At 39.7% G+C, this 24,824-nt stretch overlaps 1 protein-coding gene and 1 long non-coding RNA gene across 2 annotated transcripts; both read right to left on the bottom strand.

Moving 5' to 3' along the window:
• Positions 1-417: 417 nt before the first annotated feature.
• LOC118767108 lies at positions 418-1,918 on the bottom strand. The gene is made up of 2 exons (XR_005003003.1): positions 1,805-1,918; positions 418-1,551 (listed from the first exon to the last, which is right to left on the bottom strand). It is a non-coding gene; the product is annotated as an uncharacterized LOC118767108 (long non-coding RNA).
• A 1,421-nt stretch (positions 1,919-3,339) lies between these two features.
• Positions 3,340-23,811, bottom strand: LOC115222164 (transmembrane protein 35A). The gene is made up of 3 exons (XM_029792306.2): positions 23,651-23,811; positions 6,217-6,352; positions 3,340-3,963 (listed from the first exon to the last, which is right to left on the bottom strand). The coding sequence occupies exons 1-3, from the start codon at positions 23,759-23,761 to the stop codon at positions 3,731-3,733; spliced, it is 480 nt and encodes a 159-aa protein (XP_029648166.2). The 5' UTR covers positions 23,762-23,811; the 3' UTR covers positions 3,340-3,730.
• Positions 23,812-24,824: the final 1,013 nt, after the last annotated feature.

Raw genomic sequence — 24,824 nt, 5'->3', positions numbered from 1 at the left:
CTGGATGCCCTTCCTAATGCCAACCACTCCGAGAATGTAGTGGGTGCTTTTACGTGCCACCGGCACAAGGGCCAGTTCGGTGGTACTGGCAGTGGCCACGCTCAAATGGTGCTTTTTATGTGCCACCTGCACAGGAGCCAGTCCAGTGGCACTGGCAATGACCTCAGTCGAATGTTTTTTGACATGCCAGTAAGACGATGCAGGTAACGATCACGCTCAATGGTGCTTTTTATGTGCCAATCGGCACAGAGGCCAGATTGTTGCTCTGGCAACGATCACGCTCGTATGGCACTCTTAGCGCTCCACTAGCACAATATATATATGTGTATATATATATATATTATATATATATATATATATATATATATATGTATATATATATGTATGTATGTATATAAGAAATGAGAGAAACAAGAAATGAATTCACAAGATTTTTTATTAATCACAACAATCGTTTCGACCCATCCTTGCATCTTTTCCTCGCAGGTGAGACACTATACAACTTGTTATGGTGTACCTTTCAGTGCTAATGTATCTCAAGTGACTTGGTTCCATTATACAGCATATTATTTACCTGTAGGTGGTTGCCTATGTGTGTGTGTATATATATATATATATATATATATATATGTATATATATATATGGTATGTAGGTATCAGCATTCAAAACAGATCCCTAGCGCCAGCCTCAGCTGTGAACTTGGAACCTAACAGATGACCAATTATAGCACTTACGCAGCATACCTATTGGTTTAGATCAGAGCTGGCCAACCTGAGGCCCATGGGCCACATGCAGCCTGCAGACTTTTCTCTTGCGGCTCACTTGATACTTTCTTTAAATAGGTTTATTTAAACAAACATTTAAAAAAATTTATCAGAAATTCAAGATGGTAATGAAAAGTGTAAAAGAAAGGTACTACTGTTTTTGCAACGATAATATTTCATGTTCAATCAACGGTCATTCATTCATTATTGTAATAATAACATGAGAAAGCAAAATGCTTCCAATTCTGTCAGTATACAAGCGGCCCTCAAAAAACTCTCTGTGGTTAAAGTGGCCTGCGATGTAATTCGAGTTAGCCAGGCCTAGTTTAGATCATCAGTGAACTAAACCCCTCATATTCTTTATATATATTATATCATCATCATTTTAATGTCCACTTTGCATGCTTGTATGGATCAGATGGTGTTTACTGAGGCAGGTTTTCTACAGCTGGATGCCCTTCTTGTCACCAACCCATACCTGTTTCCAAACAAGGTAATATTTCTGCAAGGCCAGACATGTTCTCACAGAATATTGGAAATGAATGACACAGCACTGACAACCATTTTTCAACTATTGCATGATGTTAAGACAAGTGGACACACTGACAGGCTTCTTTCAGTTTCTGTCAACCAAATCCACTCAGAAAACTTTGGTCAATCAAGTGCAACAGAAGAAGATACTGGCCCAAGGTGCCATACAGTGGGACAGAACCTGTAACCATGTGGTTGGGAAGCAAACGTCTTGCCACAAAGCCATGTACCACAATATTCCACTGACACTTGTACCTTTTTCTTTACTGCCCACAAGGGGCTAAACACAGAGGGGACAAACAAGGACAGACAAACGGATTAAGTCGATTACATCGATTCCAGTGCGTAACTGGTACTTATTTAATCGACCCCGAAAGGATGAAAGGCAAAGTCGACCTTGGCGGAATTTAAACTCAGGACGTAACGGCAGACAAAATACGGCTACGCATTTCGCCCAGCGTGCTAACGTTTCTGCCAGCTCACCACCTTATTCCACAGACACTTGTACCTGTGACCTAATCTTCAGACAGATTTAGCATGACAGTATGTGTGTCAAGACTAGTCCTTTGAAATAGTGTGAGGCACGCCTCGACTGGCCCCCGTACCGGTGGCACGTAAAAAGCACCCACTACACTCACGGAATGGTTGGCGTTAGGAAGGGCATCCAGCTGTAGAAACACTGCCAAATCAGACCAGAGCCTGGTGCAGCCTTCTGGCTTCCCAGACCCCAGTTGAACCGTCCAACCCATGCTAGCATGGAAAACGGATGTTAAACGATGATGATGATGATGATGTTCCTGTATTTCACTGACAAGGTTTGGGTTGGCATGGTGATCTGACACAAGACGTCTTTTCCCAACGTACCTCAAGTTCTTAATCAATCAGACACGTTTATCTCTGCCAGTGATTCTCAACCATTTTTTACCTATGGACCCCTTCGAATCCTATTTTACTCGGATGGACCCTCGTAGCCGTTAGATGTTTAAAAAAAATCCTATTATATTTTTTATAATTGAATATTATAGGCGGAGGAGTGGCTGTGTGGTAAGTAGCTTGCTAACCAACCACATGGTTCCGGGTTCAGTCCCACTGCGTGGCATCTTGGGCAAGTGTCTTCTACTATAGCCCCAGGCCGACCAATGCCTTGTGAGTGGATTTGGTAGATGGAAACTGAAGGAAGCCCATTGTAGATATGTATATATATATGCATGTGTGTGTTTGTGTGTCTGTGTTTGTCTCCCTAGCATTGCTTGACAACTGATGCTGGTGTGTTTACGTCCCCGTCACTTAGCGGTTTGGCAAAAGAGACCGATAGAATAAATACTGGGCTTACAAAGAATAAGTCCCGGGGTCGATTTGCTCGACTAAAGGCGGTGCTCCAGCATGGCCGCAATCAAATGACTGAAACAAGTAAAAGAGTAAAGAGAGCTGCATAAAAAGAAATTGTTAAAATATTTTGTGTTGTAGAAGTATATCTGATTTATTGCATATAATTTTTAACAACAAAATCTTATATGGACCCTGGCTGGGAACCACTGATTTAGGGCCTTGAAAATAAAATACCAACAAACAGACACATAAAAATGACTCTCTGTATTCAACATTACCTAAGTTATGTCGACTTTATTCTTTAAAAAAGACAGAAGAAATTTAAAATACAAACAAAAAAAAGGGTATTTTTGTCAATATTCTTTGCCATGACAATAATACTGTTTGTTAATTTTCCTAATACAGGCACAAAGGCCAGAAATACAAGGGAGAGGAACAAAAACTGAACAGTTGATAAATATCAACCCCAGTTCATAACTGGTACCTTATTTTATTGATACCTACCACCCACCCACCCACACACACACAAACAGAAGGATGACAGGTAAAGGTAAAGTTGACTTAGGCAGGATTTAAGTCGAGGATGTAAAGGGATGCAACTAAATACCACAAGGCATTTTGTCAGTTGCTCTACCGATTCCGACTTAATATTCCCTACCCTTTGTGATGATGGATAATAAATAATTTATGTTTTAACAACAATTGATTTTTTCTTTTATCTTTTAGTGAGGGGGGTGGGAAAGGGAAAAGGGATTTGAGTGGTTGAACAATACAAGAAGTTTCTTACTGAAATTGCGTATTTTTTTGTTTTCTTTTTCCCTCTTCTTGTCTAATTTTATTGTTTTTAACCTTTCATAGATTTATTTTTGTATATTTTAACAAGAGTTTAGAAAACAAGTTAGAAAAAAAAAATCACAAATATTATAATACAAAAAGAAATTACAAAAACAAAAAAAAATATACAGAAATGGGGAAAAAACAAAAAAAAAAACAACAGAAAAACTCAACAGTTTTATCTGCAGGTATGAATGGTTCGATTATTATATGGAATTTTTTTTTTTGTTAATTTGTTTATTAATGCTTGTGTTTTTTTTTGTCAATGTGTCTATTCTACTTTCTTTGTGAATTGTGATGTAGAAGGTCTTCTGACGTTGCTGTTGGTGGCGGCACCTTCCCTAGCACGGAGTTGCAGGTGAATGATGAGACGGCAAGAGAGGAGCAAGGCGAACACAATTGCCGGGCTCATTCTCTCCAGCCCTTCGTCAAGGGCATAATGGGTGTAGATATCACTCAACATAATCAACAGCAGCGATACATTTGCAACTTGCTTCAAGCTCCCTGAAAATATAAAAAAAAAAAAACACACATATAATGGACCTTCAGAATAAAAATGGAAAAAGAAAAAAATGAATATTGTTATACTTGGAAGATGGTCATTCTTTTTTTTTTGGTTTTTTTTTCTGCCAATTAACCCTTTCGTTACCAACCCCACTGAAACTGGCTCTGGCTCTGAGTACAAATGTCTTGTTTCCATAAGCTTTGAATTAAAATCTTCCACCAAACCTTAGTCACAATTTATGTTCCTAACACTAGTTTAATGATAGCTAAGTTATTTTACTAAATTCTTTGTTATATTTAAAGTAATTGAAAGAAACACAGAACATCTCAAAATAAATACAGTAACGAAAGGGTTAAATCTTACAATTAGTCAGTTGGAAGACATCTAAGAAAAAGTAACGCAAAACCATAGAGAAAGAGAGTTAAGGAGAGATAAAGATACAGAGAGAGAGAGAGAGAGAGTGGGGAGAACATAAGTGAGGAGAGGATAGTGGGAATGCTCCTTATGAGAGCTCAAAATCTCTCATGGAGGTGCCATCCAACCAAAATGCAAATATATGGGAAACTACCACCTGTGTCATCTCTTGTGAAAGGTAGGAGAGTCCAGTTTGCTGGACATTGTTGTAGAGCTGAAAACGAGGTAATTTCTACTCTTCTCCTCTGGAAGCCATCTACTCGCGATACCAGAGGGTGCACACTCTCCTACCCTGATGTAATCTCCAGGGATACAGGCATCCAGCAACAAGACCTCCGTAATGCCATGATGGACCGTGAAGTCTGGCGTAGCATGGTAAATTCCATTGTCTCGACCACGGTTGAACAATGATGATGATGATGTGTGTGTGCAATAATTCCTGAGAATTCATTGCTGGAATGGTTTGGTTGCTACATGTATGGTCTGCCAACAATCAGTGATGGCCAAAGAAACAAGATGTAATGCAAGTCCACATTTCATACCTGTTTCTTTACGACCCACAAGGGGCTTAAACACAGAGGGGACAAACAAGGACAGACAAAGGGATTAAGTCGATTATATCTGTCTTTAGCCCTTTCAGTGTAGACCACCACACAACCTCCTTTCACTACAGCTGCAAGACAGATGAAAACTGCCTCCTCATCCCGGCCAAAGGAAGGTAATGGGGCAATCCTCATGATGGAAGCAGCTGACAAGTGAACGCATCCTGTACGTGATAGCAGGTGTTGGACATAAACCCATATATCAGATACAGGCAGTGTAGATGAGTGCGTGCAGAATGGTTTCATTGCTCTGTGCACATCTTGGGACAGGTCTGACCAACGCTTCTGTGCCTGTAGAGCTTATCTCCAACAGGCAAAGCCCCGTCCATGCTGGTGCATAAATGGTACTTATTTAATCGACGAGCTGGCAGAAACGTTAGCACGCCGGGTGAAATGCTTAGCGGTATTTCGTCTGCCTCTACGTTCTGAGTACAAATTCCGCCGAGGTCATCTTTGCCTTTCATCCTTTCGGGGTCGATTAAATAAGTACCAGTTACGCACTGGGGTCGATATAATCGACTTAATCCGTTTGTCTGTCCTTGTTTGTCCCCTCTGTGTTTAGCCCCTTGTGGGTAGTAAAGAAATAGGTATTTATTTAATTGACCCCGAAAAGATGAAAGGCAAAGTCGACCTCAGCCGAATTTGAACTCAGAACGTAGCGGCAGACAAAATACCGCTAAGCATTTCGCCCTGCCTGCTAATGTTTCTGCCAGCTCTACCGCCCTGTCCACATTTCATACCATTATGCAAACAAGTTAAGAAGCTACCATTTGATAAAAGTAAAAGTAACAGAGATCCTCATACCAGGCGCAGGAGTGGCTGTGTGGTAAGTAGCTTGTTTACCAACCACATGGTTCCGGGTTCAGTCCCACTGCGTGGGCACCTTGGGCAAGTGTCTTCTACCATAGCCTCGGGCCGACCAAAGCCTTGTGAGTGGATTTGGTAGATGGAAACTGAAAGAAGCCCGTCGTATATATATATATATATATATATATATATATATATATGCGTGTGTGTGTTTGTGTGTCTGTGTTTGTCCCCCTAGCATTGCTTGACAACCGATGCTGGTGTGTTTGTGTCCCCGTTACTTAGCGGTTTGGCAAAAGAGACTGATAGAACAAGTACTGGGCTTACAAAAAAAGAATAAGTCCCGGGGTCGATTTGCTCGATTAAAGACGGTGCTCCAGCATGGCCGTAGTCAAATGACTGAAACAAGTAAAAGAGTAAAGAGTATACCTGGAATAGCTAGCAAGGTGACGCCACTAATAACCTCCACAGTGCCAATAACCTTTCTGTAAAAATGAGGGTTTGGTTTCCATCCTGTCTGTTTCACTAATGGGAATACTTTGGCTCTTCGTATGAAAGTTTTTCTCTGCAAAATAAAGATTCAGATGAAAGAAATAGGAAAATAGAAAAAAAGTTTGGTTAATTTACAGCTAAACATTAACCTTTTAGCATTTAAACCAGTTATGTCCAACCCAAATATTCTACCAGTTTTATGCTCAAACTAGCAAGATTTGGGCCTCTCACATCTGCTCTAGTATGTCATACTAAAAATATACAATCACATCATCAAAATTTGAAAGCTATGAGATTGCCCCAGCATGGCCACAGCTCGTGAGCTGAATAAATAAAATAAAAATTTTTTTAAATAAATAAAATGTGCAGGCATGTTTCTGTGACTAAAAGCTTGCTTCGCAACCACATGGTTCTGGGTTCAATCCCACTGCGTGATACCTTGGGCAAGTGTCTTCTACTATAGCCTTGAGCCAACCAAAGCCTTGAGAGTGGATTTGGTAGATGGAAACTGAAAGAAGCCCATTGTATATATATAAATGTGTGTGTGTGTGTACCTTCGTGTCTGTGACAACCAGTGTTGGTGTGTTTGAATCCCTATAACTTAGCACTTCAGCAAAAGAGACCAATAGAATAAGTACTAGGCTTCAAAAAAAAATCCCTGGTTCAACTAAAAAAAAAACTTTCAAGGTGTTGCTCCAGCATGGCTGCAGCCAACTGACTGAAACAAGTAGATGAATAAAAGAATAAACAACTGGTATAAACGCTAAAGGATAAATTACTTAGGGTATTTGGTTCTTAACCATAGGGTTGTGAGTTCAATTCCTAGGCCAGGCATTGTTAAGTTAAGTTAATTTTTTGGCTCAAAAAGCGAAAAGCAAGGCCATGTAGGGGAACATGGAGTTATGTATAGGGAGGGTGTTCATGCAAAGAGTTCAGGCCATTTCTGGTAAGAGAGACTTTGAACCGAGCGGTCGTCGGCATCTTCACTATCTCGTCCAGCAGTTTATTCCATGGATCCGCAACCCGGACGGAGAAAGCCCCTCTCCTTCGATTGAGATGAAATCATCTCAGATAGAGCTTTTCGGAATGACCCCGCAGCCGACGCTCTGGAGCAGGAGTGAAGAACAGCTCTTTCGAGAGGTTACACTTTCCGCTTATGATGTTGTGAGCAAGAATGAGATCACCACGGCGGTGGCGTTTTTCTAGAGAATAAAGGTCGAGCGTCTTCAGTATTGTATAGTATCCTTGAGTAGAAAGGCACTTCATTCCATGTTGCTCCTGTTTATTCAGCTGGAATGAATATCCCCTTAACTTAGCAGTTTGGCAAAAGAGACCGATAGATTAAGCACCAGGCCTAGCAAAATACTGGGGTCAATTTGTTTGGCTAAAATCCTTCAAGGTGCTGCTGCAGCATGGCCACAATCTAATGACCGATACAAGTAAAAGAATGAAAGTTTGCTCCCCTCCCATACCATGAAGCCTAGGCAGGCTTATACAACCAAACCAAAAATGCTGCCCCAATAAAAGCATTGCCCAGGGTAGACCACCCTGCGTCTCTCCACCCCATTAGCTACATTTCTGTAATGAGCAGACATTATAAAACACCCACACTGCAAAAAGAGAGAGGCAAGACCACCATCAAGATTTGAACCAGCTACCTGTCACTTCGCAGACACTATCCTTTAATCATACCAATTATACTACCTTTATGTCCTTCTTTCTCAAATTAGTTACTTAAACATATGTTTCTGCTATTTATTTTGTTTTATTAGGTTTTTTTTTTTGCTGTTTTTGTTTTTATTTTCTCTTTTGTTGCTAAAAAAAAGAGCAGAAGTGAGGAAGATGGAGGTGGTGGTGGGGGGGGAATCAAGTAGGATTTTTTTTCTTTCTTTTTTTAAATTCAATTAGAGAAACTTCCAGATGCTGTTTTTTTTTTTTTGCATAATCGTACAAATAAGAATTATTTCAAAGAGAAGGAGGGGAGACGGGTGGGGGTGGGAGGTGGACGGGAGAGAAGAAGAAGAAGGAATTAAAGATGGTTATTTTGCTTTGGAAAAAAAATAAATTGAAATAAATTTAGCAGTGAATGGATGGGAATAGCAATCAAACAGGAGGAAGACAGATGAAAGAGATGGCTGAATGGTGTAGTAGGTCGTGGGGCATGGTGGGGAGTGGGGGGGGGTCAATAGGATTATTGATTAGAAACCAATCTAGAATTCCAAGCAACAAAATCATTCGCAAACTGAATGTTGATGACGATGATGATGATGATGATGGTTATGATGGTAATGAGTTCAGAATGACATCACTTTCTTTCCCATAGCCAGATGCTGACAAATGCTAGCAATTCTCAACTCGCAGAGAAGGCCCCTAGATTCTCCCTTTCAGTCTGTCTGTTAGTCTTTTTTAACCCCTACTTTAATACCTATTTCTTTACTACCCACAAGGGGCTAAACACAGAGGGGACAAACAAGGACAGACACATGGATTAAGTCGATTACATCGACCCCAGTGCGTAACTGGTACTTAATTTATTGACCCCGAAAGGATGAAAGACAAAGTCGACCTCGGCGGAATTTGAACTCAGAATGTAACGGCAGACGAAATACTGCTAAGCATTTCGCCCCGCGTGCTAACGTTTCTGCCAGCTCGCCCCTACTTTAATACCAACCTGTCAGAAGCCATCCCTAGATCTGCAATACATAACATCTTGTTTTAAAAGATTCAAACCATCATCATCATCATTACCATCATCATCATTGTTTAACGTCCGCTTTCCATGCTAGCATGAATTGGACAGTTCGACCGGGGTCTGGGAAGCCAGGATGCTGCACCAGGCGCCAGTCTGATCTGGCAATGTTTCTACAGCTGGATGCCCTTCCTAATGCCAACCACTCCAAGAGTGTAGTGGGTGCTTTTTACGTGCCACCGGCACAGGTGCCAGTGGAGGCTGGCAACGGCCACGATCAGTTGATGCTTTTTACATGTCACTGGCACGGCAAATGCCACCAAAGCTTGCAAACAATTTCTACGCAATAAACAACCTTCCTATCAACCATGTTCCAAACACAAGCTTCATCATCATTATCCTTTCAACATCCACTTTTCCATGGTTTGGACAGAGTTTACTGAAGCAGATTTTCTACAGCCAGGGACCCTTTCTGCTGCCAAACCTCACCTGTTTCCAAGCAAGAAAGCAATGTAATATTTCCCATGGCCAAGGTGTCAAGTCTACAGAATCATTGGAACACCAAGCAAAATGCTTAGCAGTATCTCATCCATCTTTATGTTCTGGGTTCAAATTTTGTCAGGGTCAACTTTGCCTTTCATTCTTTCAGGATCGATAAAGTAACAACCAGTTGAATACTGGGGGTCAATGTATATTTCTTTATTGCCCACAAGGGGCTAAACATAGAGGGGACAAACAAGGACAGACAAAGGGATTAAGTCGATTACATCGAACCCAGTGCGTAACCGGTACTTTATTTTTCAACCCCGAAAGGATGAAAGGCAAAGTCGACCTCGGCGGAATTTGAACTCAGAACGTAACAACAGACGAAATACGGCTACGCTTTTCGCCCGGCGTGCTAACGTTTCTGCCAGCTCGCCGCCTTTAGTAAAATAAAGTCGATTACATTGACTGGGGGTCAATGTAATCGACTTACCCCTCCCCCAAAATTACTGGCCTTGTGCCAAAACTTGAAACCAATGTTTCCAACGACCACACAGAATATTGGAAATGAATGACATTTAGTTACAACAATCACGCAATGACAAAACAAAAAGGCACATACACTCACACACACACACATTTATATATACACAACAGGTGTCTTTCAGTTCCCATCTACCAAGTCCACCCACAAGGCATTGGGTTGGCATGGGGCAATGGCAAAAGACACTTGCCCAAAGTGCCATGCAGTGGGACTGAACCTGAAACCACGTGGTTGGGAAACAAACATCTTAATCACACATCCATATCTGCACCAATATATTAACCCTTTCGTTACTATATTTCTGACCAAAATACACCCCTCATGAATTTCAATTAAATTCTAAAATAATCATGAATTTAGGCTTGTTTCATTAATGAAAAAGATTAAAAATATTTTTAAAAAAGCAATTGGTTATTTTACTAAATCCTTCCAAATCTTAAAGGTTTCAAAACTGATTGTAACCTATAAATCAGAAATAATAATAATCCTTTCTACCACAGGCATAAGGCCTGAAATTTGGTGGGGAGAGGGCTAATTGATTACATAGGCCCTTGTGCTCAACTTGTACTTATTTTCTTCTTAACCCTGAAGGGATGAAAGGCAAAGTCAACCTCAAAAATAAAGGCAAATGAAATGTCACCAAGTATTTTGTCTGGTGTGCTAATGATTCTGCCAGCTCACTGCTTTCCATAACATAATAATGATTTATTCTCGTTAGGCGTAGGAGTGGCTGTGTGGTAAGTAGCTTGCTTACGAACTACATGGTTCCGGGTTCAGTACCACTGCGTGGCACCTTGGGCAAGTGTCTTCTACTATAGCTTCGAGCCAACCAAAGCCTCGTGAGTATGGATTTGGTAGACGGAAACTGAAAGAAGCCCGTCATATGTATATATAAATATGTATGTATTTATGTATAAATATATGTGTGTGTGTGTTTGTGTTTGCCCCCCAATATCGATTGACAACCGATGCTGGTGTACTTAGCAGTTCGGCAAAAGGGACTGATAAAATAAGTACTAGGCTTACAAAGAATAAGTCCTGGGGTCGATGTGCTCGACTAAAGGTGGTGCTCCAGCATGGCCACAATCAAATGACTGAAACAAGTAAAAGAGTATTGGACTCAAAGCTAGTATTTAACTACATGAGATAAAATGACTGAGCTAACACGAGGAATGTTACTGGTACTTGTGTTATCAGATTTGAAGATTTGGCAGCTATTTCTAGCAAATTGAGAGACTTTTTTAAATGGCGCCCTTTGTTGTCTCAATCAACTCCGGTACTTGCTTGGTGTCATTTTATTGAATGCGGAAGAACGAAAGAAAAAATTGTACAGCAATATAAACAAATATCGGAAGACAGCTTCTCTGGCACTCTACCAATTCTGTCGACCATTCACTATGATAAATGATAGAGAGTTGTGAGCCAACAAGAGAATGTTTATCTGGTAGAAATAGCAGCCAAATCTCCCTTAGATATCATCCTACTTCTTAAACAAAGAAAAGCTCATTGGACAATGTAGTTCCTGATATAAACAAAAAAAGATGAGATAGCCATGGATGGAATGTCTTTGATCATAGTTCAGCTTAATCAGAGAGTTATCTCTGATAACCTGGGGGTTACACAGTATCAACATAATAGGGTCGTTCTTGTGAAAAATCATTATATGCAAGTAAATTTATGTAAAAATGGTTAATTTTTGACCAGTCATCGACATTGGGACAATTCCTTCCACATCAACACAATTTGGAAGATATAGAAAATATTTGTCTCGAAAATGTCTCATCCATTTTTGCCAAGCATGTTGCACTAGGTAAATGAGAATTGTGGCCACAGACATTGTTGTCCGGCAAACCCATTATCATTATTTGAAATTTCAAGGTCAATGTAAATAAACACCACAAGGTTTTTTTTATGCTACTTTAGAGAAATTCAGAGGAATTAGCAGTTAATATTTACAGGTGTAAAAAGGTATTTGGTGCAATGTCATGTACGTCACACTTTTTGGACAATCTTCAAAAAATTCGGCAATACATTCCAGGTAAAAATATTTCTGTTCAATACATGCCCAGTAGTTGAAAAGTGAATCGATACAATTCTTGTAAATATTCAAGATTTATGACTTAGATATTTCATAATTTATGCCTCCGACTATCAAGTACATCATGCAAGAATGGCCCAATAATGTTTTTTCTAGCAAAGGTACAAGAACACTAACTGGGAGAGGGAGAAGAACACAGTTATATCAACTTAACCCATTAGCATTTAAACCGGCCATATCCGGCCAAAAGTATTCTGCCTGTTTTATTTTCAAACTGGCCAGATCTGGTCTCTCACACCAACCCTACAATATCGTTTTAAAATTTAACAGCTACCTCATCAAATTCTCATAGCTCCAAGATAATGCATGATTAGTTCAAAACAATGTGGATAAAAAAGGATTAATTTTGGCAGAATAATGCGAACACTAAAGGGTTAAACTAAATCCAGCATATGACTGCTGCTTAATTCCTTGAACCCACAAGAATGATCATGAAGCTGACCCCTGACTGAATTTGACCCCAAAACATAAAAGAATGCAACACTACTACAAGCTATTTTGCCTAACATTCCACTGATTTTGCCATACACTCTGTCCCCTAATAAGAGTAATTGTTTCAAACAGATGCACAAAGCCAGAAATTTGGGGGAGAAGTTAGTTGATTAAATTAACTCTTGTACTTCACCGGAACTTTGTTATTAATTCAAGAACAGGGGTTCGCAACCATTTTTTTCACTTAGGGACCCCTTTGATTACTATTGTATTCTGGTGACCCCTCCATAGTTATTCAATGTTTAAAAACTAGTTTTATAGATACTGCATTCAAAATTACTATTTTGTTTTTCACACATTCACTTGTGTATGCTTGCAACAGAAATCTCTGAGAGAACATGTCAAACTATGTAAAACATCAGAGAAAGAAACTTAGCTGATTCTTACAATAAATAACCATAGCACTTGACTGGTACTTTATTTTATTAAACTCCTGGGAGAATGAACAGCAAAACTAACCACGGCAAGATTTGAAACTCAGAACAGAGTCAGAAGAAATATTAGTTTCAAATTTTTGGTACAAGGCCAGCAATTTTGAGGGAGGGGATAAAACAATTACATCAACTCCAGTGCACAACTGGTGCTTATTTTAGCGACCATGAAAAGATGAAAAGCAAAGTCAATCTCAGTGGAATTTGAACTCAGAATGTACCAAATGCTGCTAAGCATTTTGCCCAGTGTGCTAACAATTCAGCCAGCTCACCACCTTAAAGTCGGAAAAAATATTACGAAATATTTTGTCCAGTGGTCTAATGGCTTCACCAATTCACAATTTTCTTAATAATTTCTAACATAAGCACATGGCCAGAAATTTTAGGGGGAAGGGGACAATCATTTTGACTAGTATTTTATTTTCTTAACTACAGAAAGATGATAAGCAAAGTTGGTACTGGAGAAATTTGAGTACAAAATATAAAGGGTCGGAACAAAAAACACAGAGAGACTTGTCTAATGTTCTGCCAAATGACAGCCCTCCTAATGATAATAATTAAAGATAATGGAAAGAAAACAGATGTATTTTCTTTCAATACATTCATTTTTTTCTTTCTTTTTTCGTAGCTTCACTGCAAGAAACCAGTTTTGCTCTGTCCCCTTCCCTCATAATTTTACCTCTTATCTCCTAACATAAAGCTACCTCTTTGAGGTTTATAATGTTGCAAGACTGCATGGTAACCCTATGAGTGCTGGTGGCATGAAAAAAGCACTCAGTAACAAGTTATAAAGTGGTTAGCATTAGAAAGGGCATGCAGCCATAGAAGCCATGCTAAAGCAGAAACTGCAGCATGATGCAACTCTTGGGCCTATCAGACCCTGGCAATTGTCCAACCCCGGCCAGCATGAAACAAGAGCAGTAAATGGTGATGATAGCATAGGTTAGATGTGTATATCATTAAAGCACTGTTTCACAGTCAGATGCCCTTCTTGTTGCTAAGCTTCTCTTAAGGTAAGATATTTCTTATTCTACACATCACTGAAAGCTTGAAGCCAATAGATGATTTGTTGACAAGGGAAATAATGACATCAACACTTCTAGCTCACTGGTTTTAGGAGAAACACAGGTATAAACAAAGATACACACACACATACACATGGCAGGCTTAGCACCAATCCGATCGTGGCCGTTGCCAGCCTCGCCTGGCACCTGTGCCGGTGGCACGTAAAAAGCACCCACTACACTCATGGAGTGGTTGGCGTTAGGAAGGGCATCCAGCTGTAGAAACACTGCCAGAAAAGACTGGAGCCTGGTGCAGCCTTCTGGCTTCCCAGATCCCCGGTCGAACCGTCCAACCCATGCTAGCATGGAGAACAGACGTTAAACGATGATGATGATGGTGATGATGATGATGATTTGCCAATGTGCTGTGCAAATTTGAAACAACACAGTTGGGAAATAAACTTCTCAACCACCCAGCCACACCTCTGCATTCTACACATCAGCCCCCAATAATGTTTTTACACATAACTCATTTATAGTTTGTCCCAATAAGCAGGGCATTTAAAAAATTATAGAACACCAAGCATTTACATCAATTCCAAAAGTACTGTTCACATTTCATTAACTAATCATGAATCAAGATTATTGTGTAATTATCTCGTTAACCCTTCCATTACCAACCCACCTGAAACTGCCTCTGGCTCTGTACTACAAATGTCATATTTTCAAAAGTTCTGAATTAAAATCTTCCAACAAACCTTAGTCACAATTTATGCTCCTAACACTAGCTTAATGATAACTAAGTTATTTTACTAAATTCTTTGTTATATATAAAACTAGCAGCATTGGCCGGGTATGTAAGAGCCCCTAGTAGGCAACGACTAATCCCAATCTAGTCCTTTCCCTCTAGGGAACGAAGGCGCATGTGTAGGTTGCAATGTCTTCTCTTCACTCGAATACCTCTGTGTATACGATGTTCCTAGCTGTCCCCCGATTGCAAGTTGTGAAAACTACAACAGAAAATGTGTTGCATATAAAAAGCTTAGATTCTCGACCCCATGTCGAATTTATCATATTTTTCAGAACTGGGGGAACTTTTCAAAATTTTCGCTGCGTTAGTTTTGAATTATGACATTGGGCTATGTGTGTGTCAAGTTTCATCAGAATCGGTTGAAAGCCGTCGTCAGGGTGAGGGTACAACCTGACAGACACACAGATAGACAAACTGCCGTTTATATAGAGAGATTAATTGAAACACAGAACATCTCAACGGAAATATGGCAACAAAAAGATTAAGACATCTACACCCGTATTATTAATTTTTCTTGTTATTCAATTGCAATTTATTCCTCATTTTGATGTCCACTTTTCCTTGCTGGCAGGGGTCAGACTGTTTATTGAGAGGGATTCTCTACACCAGATGCCTTTCCTTGTTGCCAACCCTCGCCTGTTTCCAAAGAAGGCAATGTTTCCTTTATAGCCAGATATGTTTTCGCAGAATATTGGAAACGAATAACATTGCTTGTATGATGGTGATGTTCATTTATAACTGTCACACAATGTCTAGACAAGGAGGATATAAACACACATATAGTGTGAAAATGTCGCTAGAAGCTAGGATCACCAAGCATAGATTGGCTTATTTCGGTCATATTATGCAGAGAAAATCCCTGGAGAAGGACATCATGCTCAGAATGGTCAGTGGCAAGAGAGGAAGAGGCCGACCAAGAACCCGCTGGCTTGACACCATCAAGAGTGATACCAGAATGGACATAGCCAGTCTGAAAGAAGTGGCCCAGGATAGAACTGACTGGAGGACACTGATCCAATGAGTGACCGAGAGTCGACTTCGACTGAGCAGATAGAGAGTGTGAACGCTTTCATTTTTAGTATAGCTTGGTTTAGCACTACTTTCCATAGTATGGCATAAAAGATGTATGGGCATATAGCAGTGTATCATCATCATCAGCGTCATCATCTAACATTCCATGTTCCATACTGGCATGGGTTACAAGGCGGCGAGCTGGCAGAAACGTTAGCACGCCGGGCGAAATGCGTAGCCGTATTTCGTCTGCCGTTACGTTCTGAGTTCAAATTCCGCTGAGGTCGACTTTGCCTTTCATCCTTTCGGGGTCGATAAATTAAGTACCAGTGACGCACTGGGGTCGATGTAATCGACTTAATCCGTTTGTCTGTCCTTGTTTGTCCCCTCTGTCTTTCCCCCTTGTGGGTAGTAAAGAAATAGGTTTGACAGACTCTGATGTATCCAAAGACTGCATCAAGCTCCAGCATTTGCTTTGGCATGGTTTTTACAGCTGGATGCCCTTCCTAGCATCAACCACTTTACAGCGTGGGCTGGGTGCTTTTTCGGGCCACCTGCACTATTGAGGTTGCCATGCAGTTCGCAGAACTATGAGCCCTGGTGGGTGGAGGTCAGTCTCATTCTTAGGAATAAAGGGGTCACTTATGAGAGAGAGGGACAAAGCAGGTTTCTGCAGAGACCTACATGGCTACTCACGTCCAGTGTTAAAAAAATAAGGGGAGGGGCAAAATGATTAGTGGTAGCTGCACAGCACAGAATGGTATTAAGGTGCCTGGGTGGCCCAAAAGGCAAACACTGAGTAGAAGTGGGTGGTTAGGTGTGTGGGTTGTTTCTAAGATTGTATGGGAAGGTGAATGAGTGGTGATGGTGGAAGCAGACTGCCAAAATGGGTAGGATTGAAGGGAAGATGAGACAAGAACTAAGAACTGGTGATGATGAGAGCTGCAGAAGAGAGGATGGGGAGAGCAGCCAGCTGCAGAAGTAGTAAAGATGATACAGTTGCTAGTAAGCAAAGGGGAGAGGAGATGTAGTGCATGAGGGGGAGGAAGAGAGAGTCATTGTAAGGAGTGGAGAACCCAAAATATATATATTTCTTTATTGCCCACAAGGGGCTAAACATAGAGGAGACAAACAAGGACAAACAAATGGATTAAGTCGATTACATCGACCCCAGTGCGTAACTGGTACTTTATTTATCGACCTTGAAAGGATGAAAGGCAAAGTTGACCTCGGCGAAATTTGAACTCGGAACGTAGCGGCAAATGAAATACCTATTTCTTTATTACCCACAAGGGGCTAAACACAGAGAGGACAAACAAGGACAGACAAAGGGATTAAGTCAATTACATCGACTCCAGTGCGAAACTGGTACTTAATTTATCGAACCCGAAAGGATGAAAGGCAAAGTCGACCTCGGTGGAATTTGAACTCAGAACGTAACGACAGACGAAATACAGCTATGCATTTCGCCCGGCGTGCTAACGATTCTGCCAGCTCGCCGCCTTAATATAGCACAACCAGGACTCAGGTTTGCTGAGGAAGACAAATATTATTCAGTGAATAAGATTTTAGTACATTTATGCTTGTAACACAGGCCTACATTAGCATTCTGAATCAGGGAGGGTGGTGGGTGAGACTTTTCTTTTTTTTAAATACTCTTTATTCTTTTACTTGTTTCAGTCATTTGACTGCGGCCATGCTGGAGCACCGCCTTTAGTCGAGCAAATTGACCCCGTGACTTATTCTTTTGTAAGCCCAGTACTTATTCTATCGGTCTCTTTTGCTGAACCGCTAAGTTACGGGGACGTAAACACACCAGCATCGGTTGTCAAGCAATGCTAGGGGGACAAACACAGACACACAAACATACATATATATATATATATATACATATATACGACAGGCTTCTTTCAGTTTCCGTCTACCAAATCCACTCACAAGGCATTGGTCGGCCCGGGGCTATAGCAGAAGACACTTGCCCAAGGTGCCACGCAGTGGGACTGAACCCGGAACCATGTGGTTGGTTAGCAAGCTACTTACCACACAGCCACTCCTTTTTATATACCATCAAATACGGTATTTATTATTATTATTATTTTTTTATAATCTAATATTTACAAACACCACTGCATTTTGATTTTTCCATTTCAGTTTCTCATCTTCCTTTCATTTCGCTTCTGCATACTAAATATGGATAGAGTGAGGCGGGAAAAAAAAAACTGCTTTCAAAGGTTTTAGTTGATAATATTGACCAGAGTAATATACACAAGTCTGATGATACTTATTTCATTGATTTCTATTTCTCCTCCAACAGTGGTTCTCACACAGGCATAAATATGAACACAGACACAGATGCATCTACTCATGTATCCCAATTTCAATAATGGTCGAAAATCTATTTATGCATAAATATATCAATAAAATTCATACCCTTCGATTTACACAAATTCAATTTGTACAGTGGATTGACAGAAAAAGAAATCTACTATGTAAACCGAGGGACACCTCTGTTTGTATATGCATAATATATCATGAATTTAACGTCCATTTTTTCATGCTGGCATGGGTTAGAAAGTTTGGCAGGAGCTGGCAAGCCAGAAGACTGCCCCAGGCTTCACTGTCTGTTTTGGCATGGTTTCTATGGCTGGGTGCCTTTCCTAATGGCAACCATTTGATACCAACCCATGTGAAACCACCTCTGGCTCTGTAGTACAAATGTCATATTTTCAAAAGTTCTGAATTAAAATCTTCCACTGAACCTCAGTAAACAAAGTCGCCCATGTGCTTTATACATAGCACCAGCACTGGCGAGGTCTGCTTTGGCATGATTTTTACAGTTGGATGCCCTTCCAAACACCAAACACTTTACAGTGTGGATTGGATGCTTTTCGTGTGGCACCAGCAGGGTCACCAAGTAACTCACAAGACAAAGATCCTTCAAGAGGAGGGGTATTGGTAGAGGTGGCCTTGAGCTAGGTGAAGAGGGGTTAGAGTGTGACAGAGGGACAGAAACAGGCTAGCTGGCAGAAACATTAGCACACAGGGCAAAATGCGTAGCCGTATTTCGTCTGCCGTTACGTTCTGAGTTCAAATTCCGCCGAGGTCGACTTTGCCTTTCATCCTTTTGGGGTTGATAAATTAAGTACCAGTTACGCACTGGGGTCGATATAATCGACTTCATCCGTTTGTCTGTCCTTGTTTGTCCCCTTGTGGCCAGTCAAATGTGGTTTTCATGTGCCAACCTGCACAGGAGCTAGTCCAGCGGCACTGGCAATGACCTCGCTCGAATGTTGTTTTTCACGTGCCAGTAAGGCGATGCTGGTAACGACCACGCTCAAATGGTGCTTTATATACATATACAATATATATTATATGTGTGTGTGTGTGTGTGTGTGTGTGTGTGGTCCAACCCATGCTAGCATGGAAAACGGACGTTAAACGATGATGATGCATACACACACATACACAACAGGCTTCTTTCAGTTTCCATCTACCAAATCCATCCACAAGGCTTAGGTCAGTCTGAGACTATAGAAGACTCTCACCAAAGGTACTGGACAGTGAGACTGAATCCAAGACCACATGGATGGACAGCAAGCAGCCCCTTATATATACACATACATATATATATATACATATATACATGGGCCCAAGCAGAAAACATTGGTCAATCAATCGAAGACTACAAACAGATTGCCACACAGAGCAAACCTGGAAGCACATGGTTGCAAAGCCAACTTCTTAACCACATTACTGTGCCTGCATACAATTGATCTAAGAAACACTGGAAAAAATGTATAAAACAGAGAAATAATGATCAATATCCGCTGCTATCGAATGCTAATAATCAGCCGTTAACAGTCTGTCTACATGCATCATCATCATCATCATCAGTATGATTACAATCAATAGAAGAAGAAGAAGGTATATGTGTATTATTACCATTTACTTCTGTGTCCTTGTAATGTCCTATATCTGTCTCCCTTGTGTGAATAATGAAAATTATTATTATTATTATTATTATTAAAGATAGTGATTTGCAGAATTGTTAGAGCATTGAACAAAAATACCTTGCAGTATTTGTTCTGGCTCTTTACATTCTGGTTTCAAATCCAGCCACAGTCAACTTCATTACCATCTTAAACAGGGTCAATAAAAGAAAGTACCAGTAACGTACTGGGTCAATTTGATTAACCCTCTACCCTCATATTTCAAGCCTTCTTTCTACCTGTGTTAGAAATTATTGATCTGATGGTAAAAAAATAAATGCCCTTCTGGCTCTTTACAATCTGAGTTCAAATTCCACTGAGGTCAACTTTACTCTTTTACTTGTTTCAGTCATTTGACTGCGGCCATGCTGGAGCACCGCCTTTAATCGAGCAACTCGATCCCGGGACTTATTCTTTTGTAAGCCTAGTACTTATTCTATCAGTCTCTTTTGCCGAACCGCTAAGTAACGGGGACATAAACACACCAGCATCGGTTGTCAAGCAATGCTAGGGGGACAAACACAGACACACAAACATACACATGCACATATATATATATATATATATATATATATATATATATACACATATATACGACGAACTTCTTTCAATTTCCATATAAGATTTTGCAGTTAAAATTTATGTACAATAAATTGGTTTATGCTCCTAAAATACATAAAATATTTTAACAATTTTTTTATACAATTCTTAATAATATTTAATTAGAAAAATACAATAAGATTTTTTAAACATCCAATGGTTATGAGGATCCACCTGAGTCAAAAAGGAATCAAAGTAGTCCATAGGTAAAAAATTATAGAGAACCACTGGACTAGCCCCTCCCTTAACAATTACTGGACCTTGTGCTTAAATCAAAAACCATTATTTTTCAGAGAAGCAGATTAGCAGTATCAGAGGAACATTAAACGAAAATGTATTTGTTCCAATTCTTTACATTTCCTAGGTTCACATCTCATCGAGATCAACTATGCTTGTCATCCTTTTGAGAAGTCAATGAAGTTACCAGTTAACAAATTCTGACCGTGCGCCAATTTTGCGGTGGACTGACAGAATCAGTAGAGCCTCAGACAAAATGCTTGTGTTATTTCTTTCAACTCCTTACGTTCCGAGTTCAAATCTCGCTATGATCAACTTTGCCTTTCATCCCTTTTGAGTTAATAAAATAAAATACCAAAATACCAGTCATATACTGGGAAGGAGGAGGGAGGGGTCAATGTAATGAACTAAACCTCACCCTTCAAAATTGGTGGCCTTGTGCTTAAATTAGAAACCATTATTATTATTACACAGTTGAAGTAGAAAATAAGCAACTGAGCTGGATACTTGTGAGACTGAGATCAAATGACACGCTTTACCAGTCCAGAAGTCGATCAATAAACTGTTTTAATTCCCAAATTCATTTTTCTTTCTCTAATCATCACCATAGCCAACCTTTGAAAGTAATTTTCACTATGGGGAAGAAGAGGTGTTAAAGGGCCTTTAATGTTCAGATTATTCTGTTAAATGTAATGCTTTTTCACTCAAATTGTTTTGAATTAATCATGCTTTATCTTATAGCTTTGAGGTTTCAATGATGTGAATATTTATTCTTAGAATTTCAATGTAGGTTAGGTGTGAGAGGCTAGATATGGCTAGTTCAAATATAAAACATGTAGAATATATTGGGCCGGATGTGACCAGTTTAACCCTTTAGCATTCAAACAGGCCATATCTGGCCCAAATATTTGATCTATTTTATGTTCAAACAGGCCAGATCCCGCCTCTCACACCTACCCTACAGTGTTATTCTTAACATAGACAATCAGTTCATCAAAATCCCGAAGCTATGAGATAATGCAGAATTAATTTGAAATAATGTGGATAAATAAGCATTACAATTGATGAATTAATGTGAATGCTAAAGGGTTAAACACTAATGGGTTAGTCTATCAGAAGAGCCTGTCCTCATAGCCTTCAGTCCTCTGAGACTACAGGAAAAGTATAGAGACTGAATTCTAGAGGGGAAATGCTCTGCAGAGGAAGTGAGGGAATAGTAATTAACAGCAAAGCTAGGTGTATGTATGTGGTGGGGGGAAAGAGACTAGTGGGGGGTAGCTGGTCCTTCATGAAGCTAATAAAAGATCAGCCAACTGTAGTAGTGGCAGAGAAGACAGCATGTCTGCGTGTCAGAGGTTGGAGCCTGTTATGACAGCTGTTGTTGTATTACTCCAGGTCAACACTGTCCTTAACAGGCCTACGTTCAAAGTCGTTCTAGTCATGACCATTCCGTCGTGTATATCTGACTATATTTATCCAATGAGTTCTTCCATTTTTAAAGAGTCGCTTGCTATTTCTAGCAGTTAGCAGGGTTAGTGTAGTGCTGCATGATTATTTCGCCCCTGGGTTACATCTAATCTAACATATCTACGATCCAAAGACGCTCCAGTCATAACCATCCCATTGTGTGTATGCATATATATATATATATATATATATATATATATATGGGATCTTGGTCAGAGTTTCGTTGGGCTGTTAAATTACAGGTACAATCCATCCGATGGCCTTCCATACAGTTTCCGTTTATCCAATTTCACTCATAAAGTATCGGTCGAACGAACTGAATTGATAGAACATGAATTACCCAAGATACCGCGACGGTATGATTGCGAAGTAAAATTCTTACCTTTTTGGCCCTTAAAGGGCCTACACACAAGTACACATACATAATACATAAGCAAAATGAAATTCGAAGGATTAGCTGTTTTTCCCCTTAGATTGAACAACATATAAAGGCTCCTTCGTAGGCATGATGATGCTAGTGCTTTCAAAGGAAGGGTGAAAGATGGGGGATGAGGATGTTTTAGGGAGTTTGTAAAATGCATGCCTTTCTGGGGTTAGTCCTCATAAAGGCATGCGATGATGGACGGCAAACAATTTCACATGCATTTCTAGGATAAAATTGGGCGAGGAATTAAGGCAAAGGGGCTGTGTGATTTAGTTATGGTATTTACTGCAAGTAATTAGACAGAAGTTAAAAGCTAAAAGAGATTTTAAAAAAACCCTCCACGGTGAATACTGGTTCCACGATCCGGTTTCGATTCCCAGTTAATTCATTCCATCTTTACTTGTATTAAAAGGCATGACATAATTTGATGTGACAGTATCATAATTATTAACACTGCATGTGTACGTGTGTGTATGTGTTTGTGTGTTTATATGTACACACACACATAAATATGCCTACATATATTAGCGAAAATATATATATATATATATATATTTTTTTTTTTTTTTTAAATCGGAATCTGTAAGAAATTGGTGATATCTATTGCCGGCTATAAACATAAATAAGTTTGTCTGAATGTGAAGCTGAGATTTTACGTTTCGGGCAGCTGTGCACACACACTCACACGCACGCACACATACACACATACAAACGCGCGCACATGCATATACACACACATACGTATACACACACATATACATTCACAAGCTGAGGCGCATACATACATACACAACATATGAGCACACACGCACAGACACACACACATACAAACACACGCACATGGATATACACACACATACGCATACACACACACATACATTCACAAGCTGACGCGCATACATACATACATACACGACACACGAGCACACACGCACACAGACACATGTCGTTGGAAGGTTAATTACAGACCGGGAGTTTTTTTAGGGGTTTTTTTTTCTTCTTTTTTTTTTGTATTCTTCAGAACATAAAATTTTAAAATCTTATGTTTTTTTGTTTTTTTTTTTAATCAAAAAAAAACAAACGAAACTCACCATTTCCCTATAAATTTCTGTGCTTATAGATGAGTTTAATTTCAGAGTTCCGATGAAGATAAAAAAGATCCCTATTGTCACAGACAAAACCGTCAACACAACGGATCCCATCTTGGCGAGGAAAGACGAATTAGGATGACTTCCGGTAAGTGCACACCGGGCTGCAATAAATACTCCCATCTGATTGGTCGAAAAACATGAATATTTTTATTTGTTTTCACTTTATTTTTTCAGCTTCTGTTATTTATTTTTGGTTTTTGTTATTGTTGTTATTATTATTGTTGTGTTGTTTCTTTCTTTCTTTCTTTCTTTCTTTCTTTCTTTCTTTGCCATCTGTAAATCTTCTAAATTGTCCATAATTGTGTGTAAGTGTGCTTGTGTTCGGTTTAGAATAATGGTGTTCTCTTGTGGGTGTAGCTGTCTCACTAACCACGCAACAGTCTATCCATTTATATAACGATAAAGATTTGTCTCTGGAATCAGATGTAGCCACTTTCATCTATCTATCTATCTGTCTGCATATATGTATCTATCTATCTATCTATCTATCTATCTATCTATCTATCTATCTATCTCTCTATCTATCTATCTATCTATCTATCTATCTATCTATCTACCCATCCATCTATCCATCCATCCATCCATATATCTATCTATCTATCTACCCGTTTATGTCTGTCTCTCCATGTATCTAGCTATCCGTTTGTTTGTCTGTCTTTCTATCTATCTGTCTGTCAATCTATCTATCCGTTTGTCTGTCTCTGTCATTCTCTCTCTCCCTCTCTATCTATCTATCCATCCATCCGTCTATCTATCTATCTATCTATCTATCTATTTATCTATCTATCTATCTATGTATCTATCTATCTATCTATCTATCTACCCATCCATCTATCTATCTATCTATCTATCTATGTATCTATCTATCTATCTATCTATCTACCCATCCATCTATCTATCTACCTATCTATCCGTCTATGTCTGTCTATCTATCTGTCTGTCAATCTATCTATCCGTTTGTCTGTCATTCTCTCTCTCCCTCTCTATCTATCTATTTATCCGTCTGTTTGTCTCTCACTCTCTCTATCTCTATCTGTCTATCTATCTATCTATCTATCTATCTATTTATCCGTCTCTCTCTCTCTCTCTCTCTCTCTCTCTCTCTCACACACAC

The sequence above is a fragment of the Octopus sinensis genome, linkage group LG19 (genome assembly GCF_006345805.1).
Source record: "Octopus sinensis linkage group LG19, ASM634580v1, whole genome shotgun sequence".
NCBI classification, from domain to species: domain Eukaryota; kingdom Metazoa; phylum Mollusca; class Cephalopoda; order Octopoda; family Octopodidae; genus Octopus; species Octopus sinensis.
The sequence above is the reverse complement of the archived record's forward strand: the minus strand, read 5'-3'. Positions and strand labels throughout refer to the sequence as shown.

What these genes read in the sequence shown, in the direction of transcription:
- LOC115222164 (XM_029792306.2), bottom strand. Translation starts at nt 23,761, where the DNA reads ATGGGATCCGTTGTGTTGACGGTTTTGTCTGTGACAATAGGGATCTTT. An exon ending in CAGAAATTTATAGGGAAATG is followed by an intron (nt 6,353 to 23,650) that starts GTGAGTTTCGTT and finishes TTTATTTTGCAG; the next exon opens with AGAAAAACTTTCATACGAAG. An exon ending in CACCTTGCTAGCTATTCCAG is followed by an intron (nt 3,964 to 6,216) that starts GTATACTCTTTA and finishes TTATATTTTCAG; the next exon opens with GGAGCTTGAAGCAAGTTGCA.